The 15,610-nt window shown below is 36.8% G+C and overlaps 1 protein-coding gene across 4 annotated transcripts in view; it reads right to left on the bottom strand.

Moving 5' to 3' along the window:
• Positions 1 to 495: 495 nt before the first annotated feature.
• Positions 496 to 15,610, bottom strand: part of ME2 (malic enzyme 2) — a 74,315-nt gene continuing 59,200 nt past the window's right edge. For 3 of the 4 annotated variants that reach the window (XM_063076799.1, XM_063076798.1, XM_063076800.1), the window contains 3 exons: positions 6,954 to 7,024; positions 6,002 to 6,100; positions 496 to 1,304 (listed from right to left, as the gene is read on the bottom strand). In XM_063076799.1, coding sequence (XP_062932869.1) covers positions 1,137 to 1,304; positions 6,002 to 6,100; positions 6,954 to 7,024 — 338 coding nt within the window. In that variant the 3' untranslated portion in view covers positions 496 to 1,136. The remainder of the gene's footprint in view (positions 1,305 to 6,001; positions 6,101 to 6,953; positions 7,025 to 15,610) is intronic. The other variant, XR_010021479.1, reaches the window with a different exon arrangement.

Here is a 15,610-nt window from a genome sequence, read left to right as displayed (position 1 = left end):
TGCATTTGAATTTTCTTTAGAACTTTCCAATATCCAAGCCACACAAAAAAACTGGTCTCAGCCAACTATTACCCATTTTACTGGGATTAAAAATGGCATTTCCGGGTCTGAACACCTACCTTATTCATCCTCCACTTAGCTATAAATTAATTTTGATAGTTTAAAAAAATGAAATCCTTCAGTGGAAAAAAAGTTGTTACTACTAATGATATTCAAAGGGATGGATCATTAGAACATTCCAGAATTATCTCAAGTAACAGAGAGTGTCACTGTTGGAATAAAGGCATAGCCTCTCCAGCTAGATACAACTCATTGAGATGTGAGGCATGACATTTATTTTAAGAAAGTCACATGACAATAGTCATAATATAGGTGTTAGGTATCTTATACAACCCCTCCTAGAATCATCTGGAAGTAAAGAAAACGAAAATGTGTTTTTCATAATAAGCAAACCTAAATTTCTAATTGGGCAATAAGATAGCATAACTGAAGCAATTAAATTTAAGATGTAACTTTTATTAAATAAAAAAGTTACTCTATGATTTTTATACACTGTTGAAAACAGTGACTGTTTTATTTGTGCAAAGGCAGTAATTCCCAGTATTCTCATGTTGCAGTTAAGCCTTGATTTAGTTATAGAAAATAAATAGGGTAAAATTTTCATATTTCCCTAGGCATGTCTACTATAAAGCAATTTCTGAGCACGACAGTAAAATGAAACAGATACAAAAGTAAATTTCTATTTTAGTAAGCCCTAAAAGAATTGGGTGAGAGAAAATTATTACCTATAATATAGTAGTAAATAGCAAATAGCACTTCGGCAAGTGCAAATAAGAGTACAAATTAAGTGAAAACATTCACAAATACATTGTTAACATCTCTTGGATGTGGTATGGGCTACAAATTACAATCACAGTATTATGGTTATTTGATTGCAGAGTACTGGTGGGCATTTGCAACACAGTCAACACATCTATCCCCAACAGATGTGTAGATTCATGGGAAAAAAATAAGTCAAACAAAGTGATGGAGGAGAATAAAACAAAGCAAACACTATAAATCTGAGGACATCATCTCTTTTTGTCTTAAAAAAGGAGTCCCTGAAGCATGGAGAGTATTTATCAGTGGGAGTGCTTCTATTCTGTTATCAGGGGAGGGCTTGATACAGATTCTGGCCATTCGTACACATCTGGCAGCATGCAATCATAGTCACTTCGCCATATTCTTTCTTTAATATATTTGGCCTTGTCTTCAGGTTCTGGGTATCGGAAAGCCATCTTATTAGCATATAGATATTCTGCAACCTGAAAAATAAATAAGATTACTGTGTAGGTTCCAGGTATTAACCTATTAGAGAAAGTACTATTACAACATAGGGAAATGAATTAAGAAGAACAGCATTTTCCTTTTTTCAAAATAAAAAATAACATTACTTTCACTCATTTCACAACACTGGAAAACTATGGAAAGTTTAAAAGATAAAATAAAAATCACCAGTAATCTCACAATACTTTAGTCACCCTCTCCCCACCCCTAAAAGAACGATTAGCATTTCCCTAATACTTCACTCCAACAAATTTAAGTTCTACTGTGTGGCAGTCCAGGAGACATATACTTGAGTAACCTGGCCAGTCCATGTTATTCCCCCACAGCCCTGCTGAAAGGTGGGCTTAGTGCTCCAGGTTGTGTAGGAGACTCTACTTCCTGATTTGACAGGGATGAAAACCTAACCCAACGTTGACCAGATGTTTTTGCTCTAGAATTTGGATTAAGAGACACAAAAATTATTTTAAATCAGGGGTTCGACACTAGAACTGTAAGGTCAAGTAAAGTTAGGGCTGGAACAAGGAATAAGCAAATCCACAATTATAGCTGGAGTCAGAGCCATGCTATCTTAAAATACGTAAGCCTGACTCAGCTCTTCAATGGCTCCCCACTGCCCTCAGAATGAATTCCAGATTTCTTAATGTGGTGACAAAGATCCCTCTCCCTCCTCCTTTTCATTTTCACTTTAGACTTCTTTTTATGTCCATATTCTAGACACATGGGGCTTTTTTCAGTACTATGCAAACCCCACATTCTTTCACCTCTGAATCTTTGTACATGTAAGTCCCTCTGCTTGAAACCTCCTTTTTCCTCATCTAGATAATTCCTCAGTTACATGATTTGGGAGATTCTGATGGGATATCCAGGAAGCTGTTAGCTCCCAGCTAACTCAATGTGGAATGCAGACCTCCATGTTAATGCTACTCACAGTCCTGGGACCAAGAGCATCATTATCACCAGGGAACTGGTAGCAAATGCAAATGCTTGGGTTCCATCCCAGACTGACAGAGTCCCATACTACCAAAGACTGTGGTAGCAAGGCCAAGGACTTTTTTGGTTTTGTTTTCTGGCAGCTGGCTGGAACCCTTGACCTTGTTGTTATAATACCACACCCTAACCAAGCTAACCAGCCAGCCCAGAACTCTGTTTTAACAAGCTATCAGGTAATTCTGACACATTTTCCATTCTGAGAATCACCGGTCCATGTGACAAACCCTGTTCTCATACACACTAGGCTCCCACCCTAAATTTTTAGTGACTTTCACTTAAATATAAATGGAGAGACATTTTCACTTCTGCTTAAATTGTAGAAAAAGCTGCAAAGAACATCAATCCCATCATAACAACAAAAGCTGAATAAACTAAAAACTTTTCTTAAGCCCAGAGATCTAAGAATGCAAGATAACCAAGTAACCTGAATACCAAAGAGGGATAAGACTCTCCAGGGAAAAATGGGACACACAAACTCTCACCTGTGGCACAGCACAGGAGGGAAGACGAGGCACTGGCCACCACACATGTAGGTGAAACAAAGTCAGCTAAAACTTTAAAGAACTGCCAAAGGTAAATTGAACTAAGTGTTTTAGTCCGAATCGCCATAAGTCCAGACACAAGGGTGATTCTCCCTCTCTGGCAATCTCATTCCCACAGGCCTCCAGTGGTACCCACAAAAAAGATTAGGGGCGAGGCATGAGATTGGAGAGAGGTCCTCTTGGCAATGTAGGCATGCAGGAGGTAACTGGTGGCTATAAGAGGAGTGCATATGCAGCCCTGCCTATAGGGCTGAAAGGTGATCAGTGGTTGTGGGTTGGAGTGGGGACAGACACAAAGCCTTGCCTACTCTCCTGACACTTTTCTCCTTTGTTCTTAAAAAGGGAAGCCTTATTTCCCTGGAGAAGCAGCAAACTCTGTACCCCTGCCTCCTCCAGGGAAGGGAGAGGAGATGACATCCTGGACGTAACCTCCTGTACTAATCCCAAACACTGGTCTCCTTCTATGACCTCATATATTACCTTTCATTTGGACACATCAGTAATCTCTTAACTGACTGATATCTTCAAAAATCTACCCTACCTGTAATATCATTCTATAAATTTTTTAGCTGAATTCTTCATCCTACTTCTGGGCTCTAAAATCCTCACTTGTTTTGCAGTATTAAGGTACTCAGGCTCCTTAGTCCAGCATTTGTGTTTGTACAAGCTGGCTTTAATATAACTTTCAAAACTTCTCTCAAGCCATTTTTCACCTATATCTTATACTACAGCTCAACTGGACTGGTTATTGTAATTCCCTAAAGATTTCATCCTTTACCAAATCCCAATCTTTGCTTAGGTAATTAGCATCAAAATAATGCAACAATATTAATAGTCAAAAGGGAAAAATGTTATGATCATTTGTATACAAGTTGAACATGTGGTTGGTAAACTCCACATCTAATCCTGATGTTTAAGAAAATCTCAGTAAACTAGGTACACAAGCCTACTTCTTTAAAAAAAGACAGAAAATACTTATTTCAACCAAAAGCTAGCATCACACTTAATATTAAAATACAAGAATGCCCATATCAACCTAATTGCTTAAAAATGCTCTGTAGTTCCTGCTAATTTACGGTAAGATAGGAAAAAAAGAACTATATATTAAAAAAGAAAAAGAATTACTTGCAGATGACTCAACAATTCCAAAAGAACTGAGAAACAGAAGAATTAAGATTGTACAATAAAGAAACTGGTTATCAAGTAAATTCCTAAAAATTAATACCTTTCCTATATGATCAGTGAGAAAATATAGAATAATAGAGAATATATAATATTCTTTATAATAATTAATTTAAAGTATTAGAGAAGGAAGTAAAAATGCCATATTCAGATGAAGAAAACAATAAAATTATATTGAAAGACGTTTTTTTGTGGCTGGCCAGTACGGGGATCTGAACCCATGACCTCATTGTTATGAGGCTGCACTCTATCTAACCAACTGAGCTAACTGGCCAGCCACTTGAAAGACTTTTTAAATACATCTTTGTAAGTGGAGAGATAGTGACTGGGGAAGACTCAGTTTCACCAATCTCATTTATAAATGTAACATAGTTTCAAAGTTGAAGGGATTTTTTTTTTTAATTCAAAAGAATAAACAGTTTAGAAGAGATCAGAAAATACTGAAAAAGCATAAATATAGGAAACATAAAGTACCAAATATTAACACACATTATACACCATAATAATTAAAACAGTGCCAAACAGTAGACAAAAACTGGTCAAGTTGAACAGGTGGTTGATGAATTCCACATCTAATCCTGATGTTTAAGAAAATCTCAGTCAGGAACAGATATCCCAGTAACAAATTCAATTCTTAACCAACCCTGAAATAACAGATCCATTTGTCAACAAATGGTGCTGAGGCACATGGTTAACTACTCAAGAAAAAATGTTTCCCTGTCTCACATCATACATTCAAATAAATCTTAGAGGATCTAAGTTTTATATTGTTAGAAAATGCAAGTAGATATTTATGATTTTGAAGTGGGAGACAGTGTTAATATTCGTAAAAGGTGAGGTAAGAATCCACGAAATAAAGAAAACAGATAATTCCATAAAAAACTATAAAAAAAGGCATATGAAACAATTCTATAAAGTTAAATGACAAACAAGAAAATTCTGTACTATAACAAAGACGATGATCACTACCCTTAATATATAAAGAATCCTTATAAATCAATACTAGAAAGTTGAAAGACAAATATCCTAATATAAAAATGAGCAAAGATAATGAACAGGCAGTTCACAGAAAAAATACAGTTGCTGAATAAACACACAAAAAGTTCTTCAGTCCCAATAATAATAAAATAATGAAATACAATTTTTACCTACTAAATACAATATGTAAGATTTTAAAAAACAGGCTGGCCGGTTAGCTTAGTTGGTTAGAGAGCACTGCTGTAACACCAAGGTAAGGAGTTTAGATTCCCACACTGGCCAGCCACAAAAAAAAAAAAAAAAAATGATTTAAAAAATAATAATTCTAAGTATTGGCAAAAGTGTGGGGAAAGATAGACTCATACCTAACTGGTGCGATGTAAATCAGTGCTTTTATTCTGATATTTGGCAATATGTATCAGAAGCCTTAAGCATGTTAATTAATACCTTTTGTTATGATTAGGATTTATCTTAAAGAAAAAGCATCATGAATGCACATAAAGATTTATCTATAAAGATTTATCTACAGCATTATTTCCAACAATAAGAAAATAAAAACAAATGTCCAAAAATAGAGAAATGGTGACTTTTCAAATTATTAAAGGAGCTAAATTCCTATATTCAAGTAAATTATGATATAATAACAAAGAGAATACCACGCAGCATTAATGCTCACACATGAGAATAACTGACTTACATGGAAAGGCTTATAATATACTAAGTGGGAAAAGTACAGTGAGAAACCAATTATAAAAATAGGCACAGGTGTTACATGCATGTGTGTGTGTTTACAAGGAAAAAACACTAGAAGGCAATATACACAATATAGTAATGTATGTTGTGCTCTGGTAATAAGAATACAAATGACCTAAAATTTCTTTGCACTCTTCTAAATGTTTCAAATTTATCTCTAATGAACTTGTATTACTTGTATAAGAAAACACCATTAGAATTTATGTGAAGAGGTATAAATTATTACTTACTTTAATAGCAATGTTAACAGAAACTTCCTGAATATTAGCAAGAGGTGGGTAAAGTCTCCCTTGGGATAGTTCTTTATCTGTCAATTGACTTGTCAGTGCCTGAAGAGAGAAACACATTTTACTTTTGTTTGTTTAAGTAACAGAATAGGGACCTAGTAAAATGGAAGAAGTGTTGGGGAAAAAGAATAACACAGGTAACAATAATTCTCTTATTTCTTGCAGGAATACACTTAAACCACTACAAAAATTAAAACTGTCCTGGGCCGACCCCGTGACTCACTCGGGAGAGTGTGGTGCTGGGAGCGCAGCAGCGCTGGTAGCGCCGAGGCCGTGGGTTTGGATCCTATGTAGGGATGGCCGGTGGGCAACACCAAGCCTAGGGTTACGATCCCCTTACCGGTCACACACACACACACAAAAAAAATTAAAACTGTTCACCACTAAACAATACAAAAATAACCACATTTAAAGATTTATTGATATGTTCTACTTTTAACAGGGCTTGGCATAATTACAACAGCTACTATGAAAATAGACATTAATATTTGTATTAATGTGAGTTCTTCAGAACTCAATTGCAAAGTCTGGAGCTCCAATGGGCCTGCACTCCAAATAATACCAGTACTTGTCCATCACAAATATACACAAAATTATATTTTATTTATGCTGTCATATTATGTTAACTTTGGATATATAAAATGCAAGTACAGTCTAAGTGTTATAAATATGAAAGTATTCACAGCTGAGAATCAAACATTTGAGAAGTCATGACTTAAAAAAATTAATTTAATGCAAAAGTAGAGAGGCAAATCAAAAAAGTAATGGATGGGTAACTTTCTTTTCATTAATAAGGCAGATTCAATCCATTCTGTCTCTGCTTTTAATTTTAAGATCCATTCATCTTTATAATTCATCCTTTATATAATAAACAAACAATATCCAAAACATTTACCTTTGCAGCTTCTAGGAAAACACTGTCACTAATATGCCGGGTATTACAGAGAATAACAGCTAAAGCCACACCTAGAATACATTTTAAATTGTTTATTTAGTAAGGTCACTTTTCAAATTATTAAAGGAGCCAAATTCCTATATTCAAGCAAATAGATGGTAGCCCCCCCATTCCAAACCACCCCCACCAAAACCAAAAAGCAGCCAAGAAAAAAACAGAAATCTGGGTTAAAATCAAGTTAAATGATCTTTGTTAACTGTTGTAATTCTTATTCAATAAAGAAATAATTTCAGAAATATCAAATGGCTTTTCTCAATTTAGTTTTTACGTTTATCAAAATTATAAATGCATACAATTCATCAACATTTGTTACAAAAGACACCAGTTCCCAGCCCACCTCTAACTACTTCACTTTTTGCTCTTCAGAGGCAACCACTTCCAATTCTTTTAGCTGATTATTTTAATGCTATGTCTCTCACTCTTAAAGAACTTGCTTCTGATTTTTGAGTTTTAGAGATCACTGACTCCTTCTAGTGGGAAATAAGTATTTAGCTCTCCTTCATAGTTCCAGCCTTCTGCCTTCTTTCTGGTACAGTAAGAGCATAATTTTGATTCAATCAATATTCACTGTTTATATCATTATGACTTCATAAATACTAGTCACAGCCGAACCATTTACTAACAATATATCATGAGCACTTTTTCTCTTCTTCATAATTTATTATTGTCCTTTTTCTCTTTGATTTTTCAGTACTTAACATTATCTCATCCTGAAACTCTCACTCAATTGTCTAAACTGTCTTCAGTTTCAGCTACCTCATGTATGAGTGAGCTCCAATCTGGTCTGGTTGTCTTCCATTCCAGATACGGAGCTGTCATCCTGAAAAACTCCCTTATCATCATGGGGACTCTTTTTGCTTCTTTTTAAGTTGAGTCCATTTCCAAAATCCTACTTTTTCCTTGTTTTTTGTTATTCCATATTTTTGGTAAAGTATATTTTCCTATGCTTTTCTACAAAACAATGCATGGGAGATACATTTTTTGAAGTCTTGCATTTCTGAAAATGTTTGTCTACTTCTTTCCACTTTTGGGTTTCGAATTCTAGTTTGGAAACAATTTTCCTTCAGAATTGTGAGGTATTATTCGAATACCTTTTAGCTTCTAGCATTGGTGAGAAGTCCAGTGTCAATCTGATTCCAGATCCTTTCTAGGTGACTATCTTTTTGCTTAACCACTGGAAGTGTGTAGAATCTTTATTTTTGTACCTAATGTTCTTCAATTGCATAATGTTGTCTTTTTTTTTTTTTTTTAAAGATGATCGGTAATGGGATCTTAACCCTTGACTTGGGGTTGTCAGCACCACGCTCTCCCAAGTGAGCTAACTGGCCATCCCTATATAGGGATCCGAACCTGTGGCCTTGGTGTTGTCAGCACCACACTCTCCCAAGTGAGCCACAGGCCAGCCCTATGTTGTGTCTTAATGTGTGTTATTTGCATCTATCATGTTTGGCACTCAGTGGGTGGGCCTTACTATCTGAAAATGTGAGTCTTTCAGTTTTGGGAAATATTTGTAAAATCTTTGATAATTTGTTTCCCTCCATTTTTCTGTTCTCACTACGTAAAATTTTTATTTTCTGATATTGTACTTTCTAGACTAGACCTCTAATTTTATTTTCCATCTTCTGTCCTTTGTTCTATTTATAGGTGACTTCAACTTTTTCTTCTAATCTTTCTACTGTCACACTTTTATTTTCAAGAGCTTGTTTTATTTTCTAATTTTTTTCTTCTATTCTTTTACTTTTATTTTATTTTATTTTATTTTTTTAAAATTTCTATTTTGCCGATATACATTGTAGCTGATTATTGCTCCCCATCACCAAAACCTCCCTCCCTCCTCCCTCCCCCCTCCCCCCCAACAATGACCTTTCTGTTTGCTTGTCGTATCAACTTCAAATAATTGTGGTTGTTATATCTTCTTCCCCCCCACTCCGTTTTTTTTTTTTTTTGTGTGTGTGTGTGTGTGTGAGTTTATATATTAATTTTTAGCTCCCACCAATAAGTGAGAACATGTGGTATTTCTCTTTCTGTGCCTGACTTGTTTCACTTAATATAATTCTCTCAAGGTCCATCCATGTTGTTGCAAATGGCAGTATTTCATTCGTTTTTATAGCTGAGTAGTATTCCATTGTGTAGATGTACCACATTTTCCGTATCCACTCATCTGATGATGGACATTTGGGCTGGTTCCAACTCTTGGCTATTGTAAAGAGTGCTGCGATGAATATTGGGGAACAGGTATACCTTCGACTTGATGATTTCCATTCCTCTGGGTATATTCCCAACAGTGGGATAGCTGGGTCATATGGTAGATCTATCTGCAATTGTTTGAGGAACCTCCATACCATTTTCCATAGAGGCTGCACCATTTTGCAGTCCCACCAACAATGTATCAGAGTTCCTTTTTCTCCGCAACCTCGCCAGCATTTATCGTTCAGGGTCTTTTGGATTTTAGCCATCCTAACTGGGGTTAGATGGTATCTCAGTGTGGTTTTGATTTGCATTTCCCGGGTGGTGAGTGATGTTGAGCATTTTTTCATATGTCTGTTGGCCATTTGTATATCTTCCTTAGAGAAATGCCTATTTAGCTCTTCTGCCCATTTTTTAATTGGGTTGCTTGTTTTCTTCTTGTAAAGTTGTTTGAGTTCCTTATATATTCTGGATATTAATCCTTTGTCAGATGTATATTTTGCAAATATTTTCTCCCACTCTGTTGGTTGTCTTTTAACTCTTTTAATTGTTTCTTTTGCTGTGCAGAAGCTTTTTAGTTTGATATAATCCCATTTGTTTATTTTTCCTTTGGTTGCCTGTGCTTTTGGGGTCGTATTCATGAAGTCTGTGCCCAGTCCTATTACCTGAAGGGTTTCTCCTATGTTTTCTTTAAGAAGTTTTATTGTTTCAGGGTGTATATTTAAATCCTTAATCCATTTTGAGTTGATTTTAGTATATGGTGAGAGGTATGGATCTAGTTTCATTCTCCTGCATATCGATATCCAGTTATCCCAGCACCATTTGCTGAAGAGGCAGTCCCTTCCCCAGTGAATAGGCTTGGTGCCTATGTCAAAGATCAACTGGCAGTAAGTGTGTGGGTTGATTTCTGGATTCTCTATTCTATTCCATTGGTCAGTGTGTCTGTTTTTATGCCAGTACCATACTGTTTTGGTTATTATAGCTTTGTAGTATAGCTTAAAGTCAGGTAGTGTTATGCTTCCAGCTTTATTTTTTTTGCTCAGCATTGCTTTGGCTATGCATGTTCTTTTATTGTTCCATATAAATGTCTGGATAGTTCTTTCCATTTCTGAGAAAAATGTCTTTGGAATTTTGATGGGGATTGCATTGAATTTGTATATCACTTTGGGTAGTATGGACATTTTCACTATGTTGATTCTTCCAATCCAAGAGCATGGGATATCTTTCCATCTTCTTGTATCCTCTCTAATTTCTCTCAGCAGTGGTTTGTAGTTCTCATTATAGAGATTTTTCACCTCCTTGGTTAACTCAATTCCTAAGTATTTTATTTTTTGGTGGCTATTGTAAATGGGCAGGCTTTCTTGATTTCTCTTTCTGCATGTTCACTATTGGAGAAAAGAAATGCTACTGATTTTTGTGTGTTGATTTTGTATCCTGCTACTGTGCTGAAGTCATTTATCAATTTCAAGAGTTTTTTTGTAGAGGTTTTAGGCTGTTTGATATATAGGATCATGTCATCTGCAAACAGGGACAGTTTGACTTCATCTTTTCCAATCTGGATGCCCTTTATTTCCTTCTCTTCTCTGATTGCTCTGGCTAGTACTTCCAACACTATGTTGAATAGGAGTGGTGAGAGTGGGCATCCTTGTCTAGTTCCTGTTCTTAAAGGAAAAGCTTCCAGCTTTTGCCCATTCAGGATGATATTGGCAGTGGGTATGTCATATATGGCTTTAATTATGTTGAGATACTTTCCCTCTATACCTAACTTATAGAGGGTCTTTGTCATGAATGAGTGCTGAACTTTATCAAATGCTTTTTCAGCATCTATAGATATGATCATATGGTCCTTGTGTTTGAGTTTATTGATATGGTGTATCACATTTATTGATTTGCGTATGTTGAACCAACCTTGCATCCCTGGGATGAATCCCACTTGGTCGTGGTGAATAATTTGACGTATGTGTTGCTGTATTCTGTTTGCTAGTATTTTAGTGAGGATTTTTGCATCTATATTCATCAAGGATATCGGCCTGTAGTTTTCTTTTTTGGTTATATCTTTACCTGGTTTTGGTATCAGGATGATGTTTGCTTCATAGAATGAGTTTGGGAGATTTGCGTCCGTTTCAATCTTTTGGAATAGTTTGTAAAGAATCGGTGTCAATTCCTCTTTGAATGTTTGGTAAAATTCTGCTGTGAATCCATCTGGTCCTGGGCTTTTCTTTGTTGGGAGCCTTCTGATAATAGCTTCAATCTCCTTTATTGTTGTTGGTCTGTTCAAATTTTCTACATCTTCATGGTTCAGTTTTGGGAGCTGGTGTGTGTCCAGAAATTTATCCATTTTCTCCAGATTTTCAAATTTGTTGGCGTATAGTTGTTTATAGTAGTCTCGAATGATTCCTTGTATTTCAGATGAATCAGTTGTAATATCACCTTTTTCATTTCTAATTTTTGTTATTTGAGTCTTCTCTCTTCTTTTTTTTGTTAGCCATGCTAATGGTTTGTCAATTTTATTTATCTTTTCAAGAAACCAACTTTTTGATTCATTGATCTTTTGAATTGTTTTTTGGTTTTCAATTTCATTCAGTTCTGCTCGGATCTTAATGATTTCTTTCCGTATGCTAACTTTAGGTTTGGATTGTTCTTGTTTTTCTAGTTCTTTAAGGTGAAGTGTTAGGTTGTTCACTTGCCATCTTTCCATTCTTCTGAAGTGAGCATTTAATTTCTTCTGAAGTGAGCAATAAATTTCCCCCTTAATACTGCTTTTGCAGTATCCCACAGGTTTTGGTATGATGTATCATTGTTTTCATTAGTTTCAATAAATTTTTTGATTTCCTTCTTGATTTCTTCTTGGACCCATATGTCATTAAGTAGAATGCTGTTTAATTTCCATGTGTTTGTATAGTTTCCAGAGTTTCGTTTGTTATTAATTTCTAGTGTTAATCCATTGTGGTCTGAGAAAATACATGGGATAATTCCAATTTTTTTGAATTTATTGAGACTTGATTTGGGACCTAATATGTGACCTATCCTGGAGAATGATCCATGTGCTGATGAGAAGAATGAATATTCTGAGGTTGTTGGATGGAATGTTCTGTAGATATCTGCCAATTCCAATTGGTCTAGAGTCTTGTTGAGATCTTGTGTTTCTCTACTGATTCTTTGCCTAGATGATCTGTCTAATATTGACAATGGGGTGTTCAGGTCCCCTGCTATTATGGTATTAGTGTCTATTTCCTTCTTTAGGTCTAATAGAGTTTGTTTTATAAATCTGGCTGCTCCAACATTGGGTGCGTACATATTTATGATTGTTATGTCTTCTTGATGGATCAATCCTTTTATCATTAAGTAGTGTCCCTCATTGTCTCTTCTTATGGTTTTTAGTTTAAAGTCTATTTTGTCAAATATAAGAATAGCTACTCCAGCTCGTTTTTCTTTTCTGTTTGCATGGTAAATCTTTTTTCATCCTTTCACTCTTAGTCTATGTGAATCTTTATGGGTGAGGTGGGTCTCTTGTAGGCAGCATATAGTTGGGTCCTCCTTTTTGATCCAGTCAGCCAGTCTGTGTCTTTTGATTGGGGAATTTAAGCCTTTTACATTAAGAGTTGTTATTGAAAGGTGTTGATTTATTCCTAGCATTTTATTGGTTGTTTGGTTGTCTTAGGTATCTTTTGTTCCTTGCTTTTTGATTTACTGTTTGGTTTCTGTGTTTGTTGGTTCCTTAGGTTGTAGATAGCGTTTTTGTTTGCTTGTTTTCTCTTCATGAATGCCATTTTTATTATACTAGTGGGTTTTGATTTTTCTTGGGTTTTTATGGCAGTGGTAGTTATTTTTCAGGAACCAAACCCAGTACTTTCTTGAGGATTTCTTGTAAGTGTGGTCGTGTGGTAGTGAACTCCCGCAGTTTTTGTTTGTCTGAGAAATATACTATTTGCCCTTCATTTCGGAAGGATAGCCTTGCAGGGTAGAGTATTCTTGGCTGGCAATCTTTGTCTTTTAGTATTTTGAAAATATCATCCCATTCCTTTCTAGCTTTTAGGGTTTGTGATGAAAAGTCTGATGTTAGCCTGATTGGGGCACCCTTATAGGGGATTTGACGCTTCTCTCTTGCAGCTTTTAGGATTCTCTCTTTGTCTCTGAGTTTTGCCAACTTGAGTATAACATGTCTTGGAGAAGGCCTTTTTGGGTTGAATACGTTTGGTGATCGTTGAGCTTCCTGGATCTGAAGATCTGTGATTTTTCCTATACCTGGGAAGTTTTCTGCCACTATTTTGTTGAATATGTTTTCAATGGAATCTCCATCTTCCTCCCCTTCTGGAATACCCATGACTCAGATATTTGAGCGTTTAAAGTTGTCTGATATCTCTCTCTGATTTTCTTCAATGTCTTTGATTCTTTTTTCTTTCTTTTTGTCTGCCTGTGTTATTTCAAACAGCCCACCTTCAAGTTCAGAGGTTCTCTCTTCAACTCCGACAAGCCTGCTGGTTAAATTCTCCGTTGTGTTTTTTATTTCGCTGAATAACTTCTTCAGTTCAGCAAGTTCTGCTACATTTTTTTTCAGGACATTGATTTCCTTGTACATTTCCTCTTTCAGATCCTGTATACTTTTCCTCATTTCCTCATGATGTCTAGCTGAGTTTTCTTGTATCTCATTCAGTTTCCTTAGAATTATCACTTGAAATTCCTTGTCAGTCGTTTCAAGGGCTTCTTGTTCTATAGGCTCTAGAGTTTGAGATTTATTAACTTTTGGTGGTGTACTTTCTTGATTTTTTGTATTTCTGGTATCTTTTTTTTTGATGTTTATTCATTGTGGCAGGGGGTTTCACAGTCCACCGGTTTGAGACTATTGACCAACTAAGATGTTGCTGTGGCTGCCAATTTGGTATGGCTACCTCCGTGACTGCTCAGTTGGCCTCTAGTGCCTTGTGTGTGTGGTTGCCTCGGGTCTTGGGCCTCTCCGGGGAGCCACCCTTCTGGTCAGCTTGGACCCTGCTGGGCTGCTGGATCACGTACCACAGGGTGTGTGATCTCTGTTGAGCTTTCACTTCCCGTGCAGGACTTCTCCCTGTTCCATGTGCTCTGGCCCAGGCTGTTGGATTGTGCAGTGGCGACCCCACAGGGTGTGTGGTTTCTGTCGAGTCTCCGCCTCCCTGGCCGCACGTCTCCCCACTCTGTGCGTGCTGGGCTGGGATGTGTCTTCTGTAACCCTCGTCTATCAGCTGGACCTTCAAGACCCTGCTCGGCACTGCCTCACCCAGGAAGTCTACCAGGTTTCTGCTAGGCACAGATGACCGGTCGCTCTGGGTGCCTTTGTAGCACTGTGTAGATCTTTCTTGGGACTTGTTCACCTTTGTATCCCCCCTGTATGGTCCGAGTCTAGCGCCCGCCTGCAGCCAGCTATCCGGCAGGTTCAAGCAGACTTGGGAACTCTCCTACCACACTGTTCCCAACCAGAAATTGGTTAGGCGTTTTTCTGAACAGGTGGCTGCAGAGATCTATTTTCTAATTTTTTAAGAAATAAAATTCTGTCTTGTTTTCAGGATATAATATTTTGTCTTCATGAGGATATTGATAGCTTTTTTTCTTTTAAATTTCCTTCTCTTCCTGTAATCCTTGTTTTTTCCCCCAAGATGCCTTTTTCTGTTTGTCTGCTTTGGTCTCTTTCATAAAATTAATCTTTCATGTAAAAGACATTCCTTAGATGACTACTAATCTTTGAGTGTTTCTCATACTTAAGGGCTAAGAACTAAAACTGAAATTATTGGTAGTGATGAGCAGGAGGGTGGGGCTTCCCCACTCTGAGCATCACTATAAAGTGACCTGGCTTTTAATCTTCCTATTTTCTGGCGCCTCTGTCCTCAACTACGCCTGATGTGTCCCAGTCTAGAAATTCTCTGATTTTCTCTATTCAAAGATATCCCAACTATCTTTGGGCATGGTGGGGAAGGTTGGTCACCCGATTATCCAGGGATGAGAGGATTTTGTGGTTAATAGTGTCCTTATTTTTTTAATTTTTTTTTTTCTTGTGACCGGTAAGGGGATTACAACCCTTGGCTTGGTGTCGCCCACACCGCGCTCAGCCAGTGAGCGCACCGGCCATTCCTACATAGGATCCGAACCCGCGGCGGGAGCGCCACTGCGCTCCCAAGCGCTGCACTCTCCCGAGTGTGCCACAGGGCAGGCCCAATAGTGTTCTTATTTTAATCCAGCCTCCAGCCATCTTTTTTAAAGTAGAGCACTTGGTCCATCCACATTTAATACAGTTATTTAAATGTTTGGGACTAAATTTATTGTCTTATATTTGTCTTGCCTATTCATATTGCATTTCCTCTTTTTTCTTGCCTTTTAGATTTTTTTTATCATTTCATTTCATTCGCTATTATCCCCTTACCAAAAACAGGAAGTTTTTCTAG

Source organism: Cynocephalus volans, chromosome 13, assembly GCF_027409185.1.
Source record: "Cynocephalus volans isolate mCynVol1 chromosome 13, mCynVol1.pri, whole genome shotgun sequence".
Taxonomy (NCBI): domain Eukaryota; kingdom Metazoa; phylum Chordata; class Mammalia; order Dermoptera; family Cynocephalidae; genus Cynocephalus; species Cynocephalus volans.
Note: the sequence above shows the minus strand (reverse complement) of the source record. Positions and strands in the feature narration are given on the sequence as shown.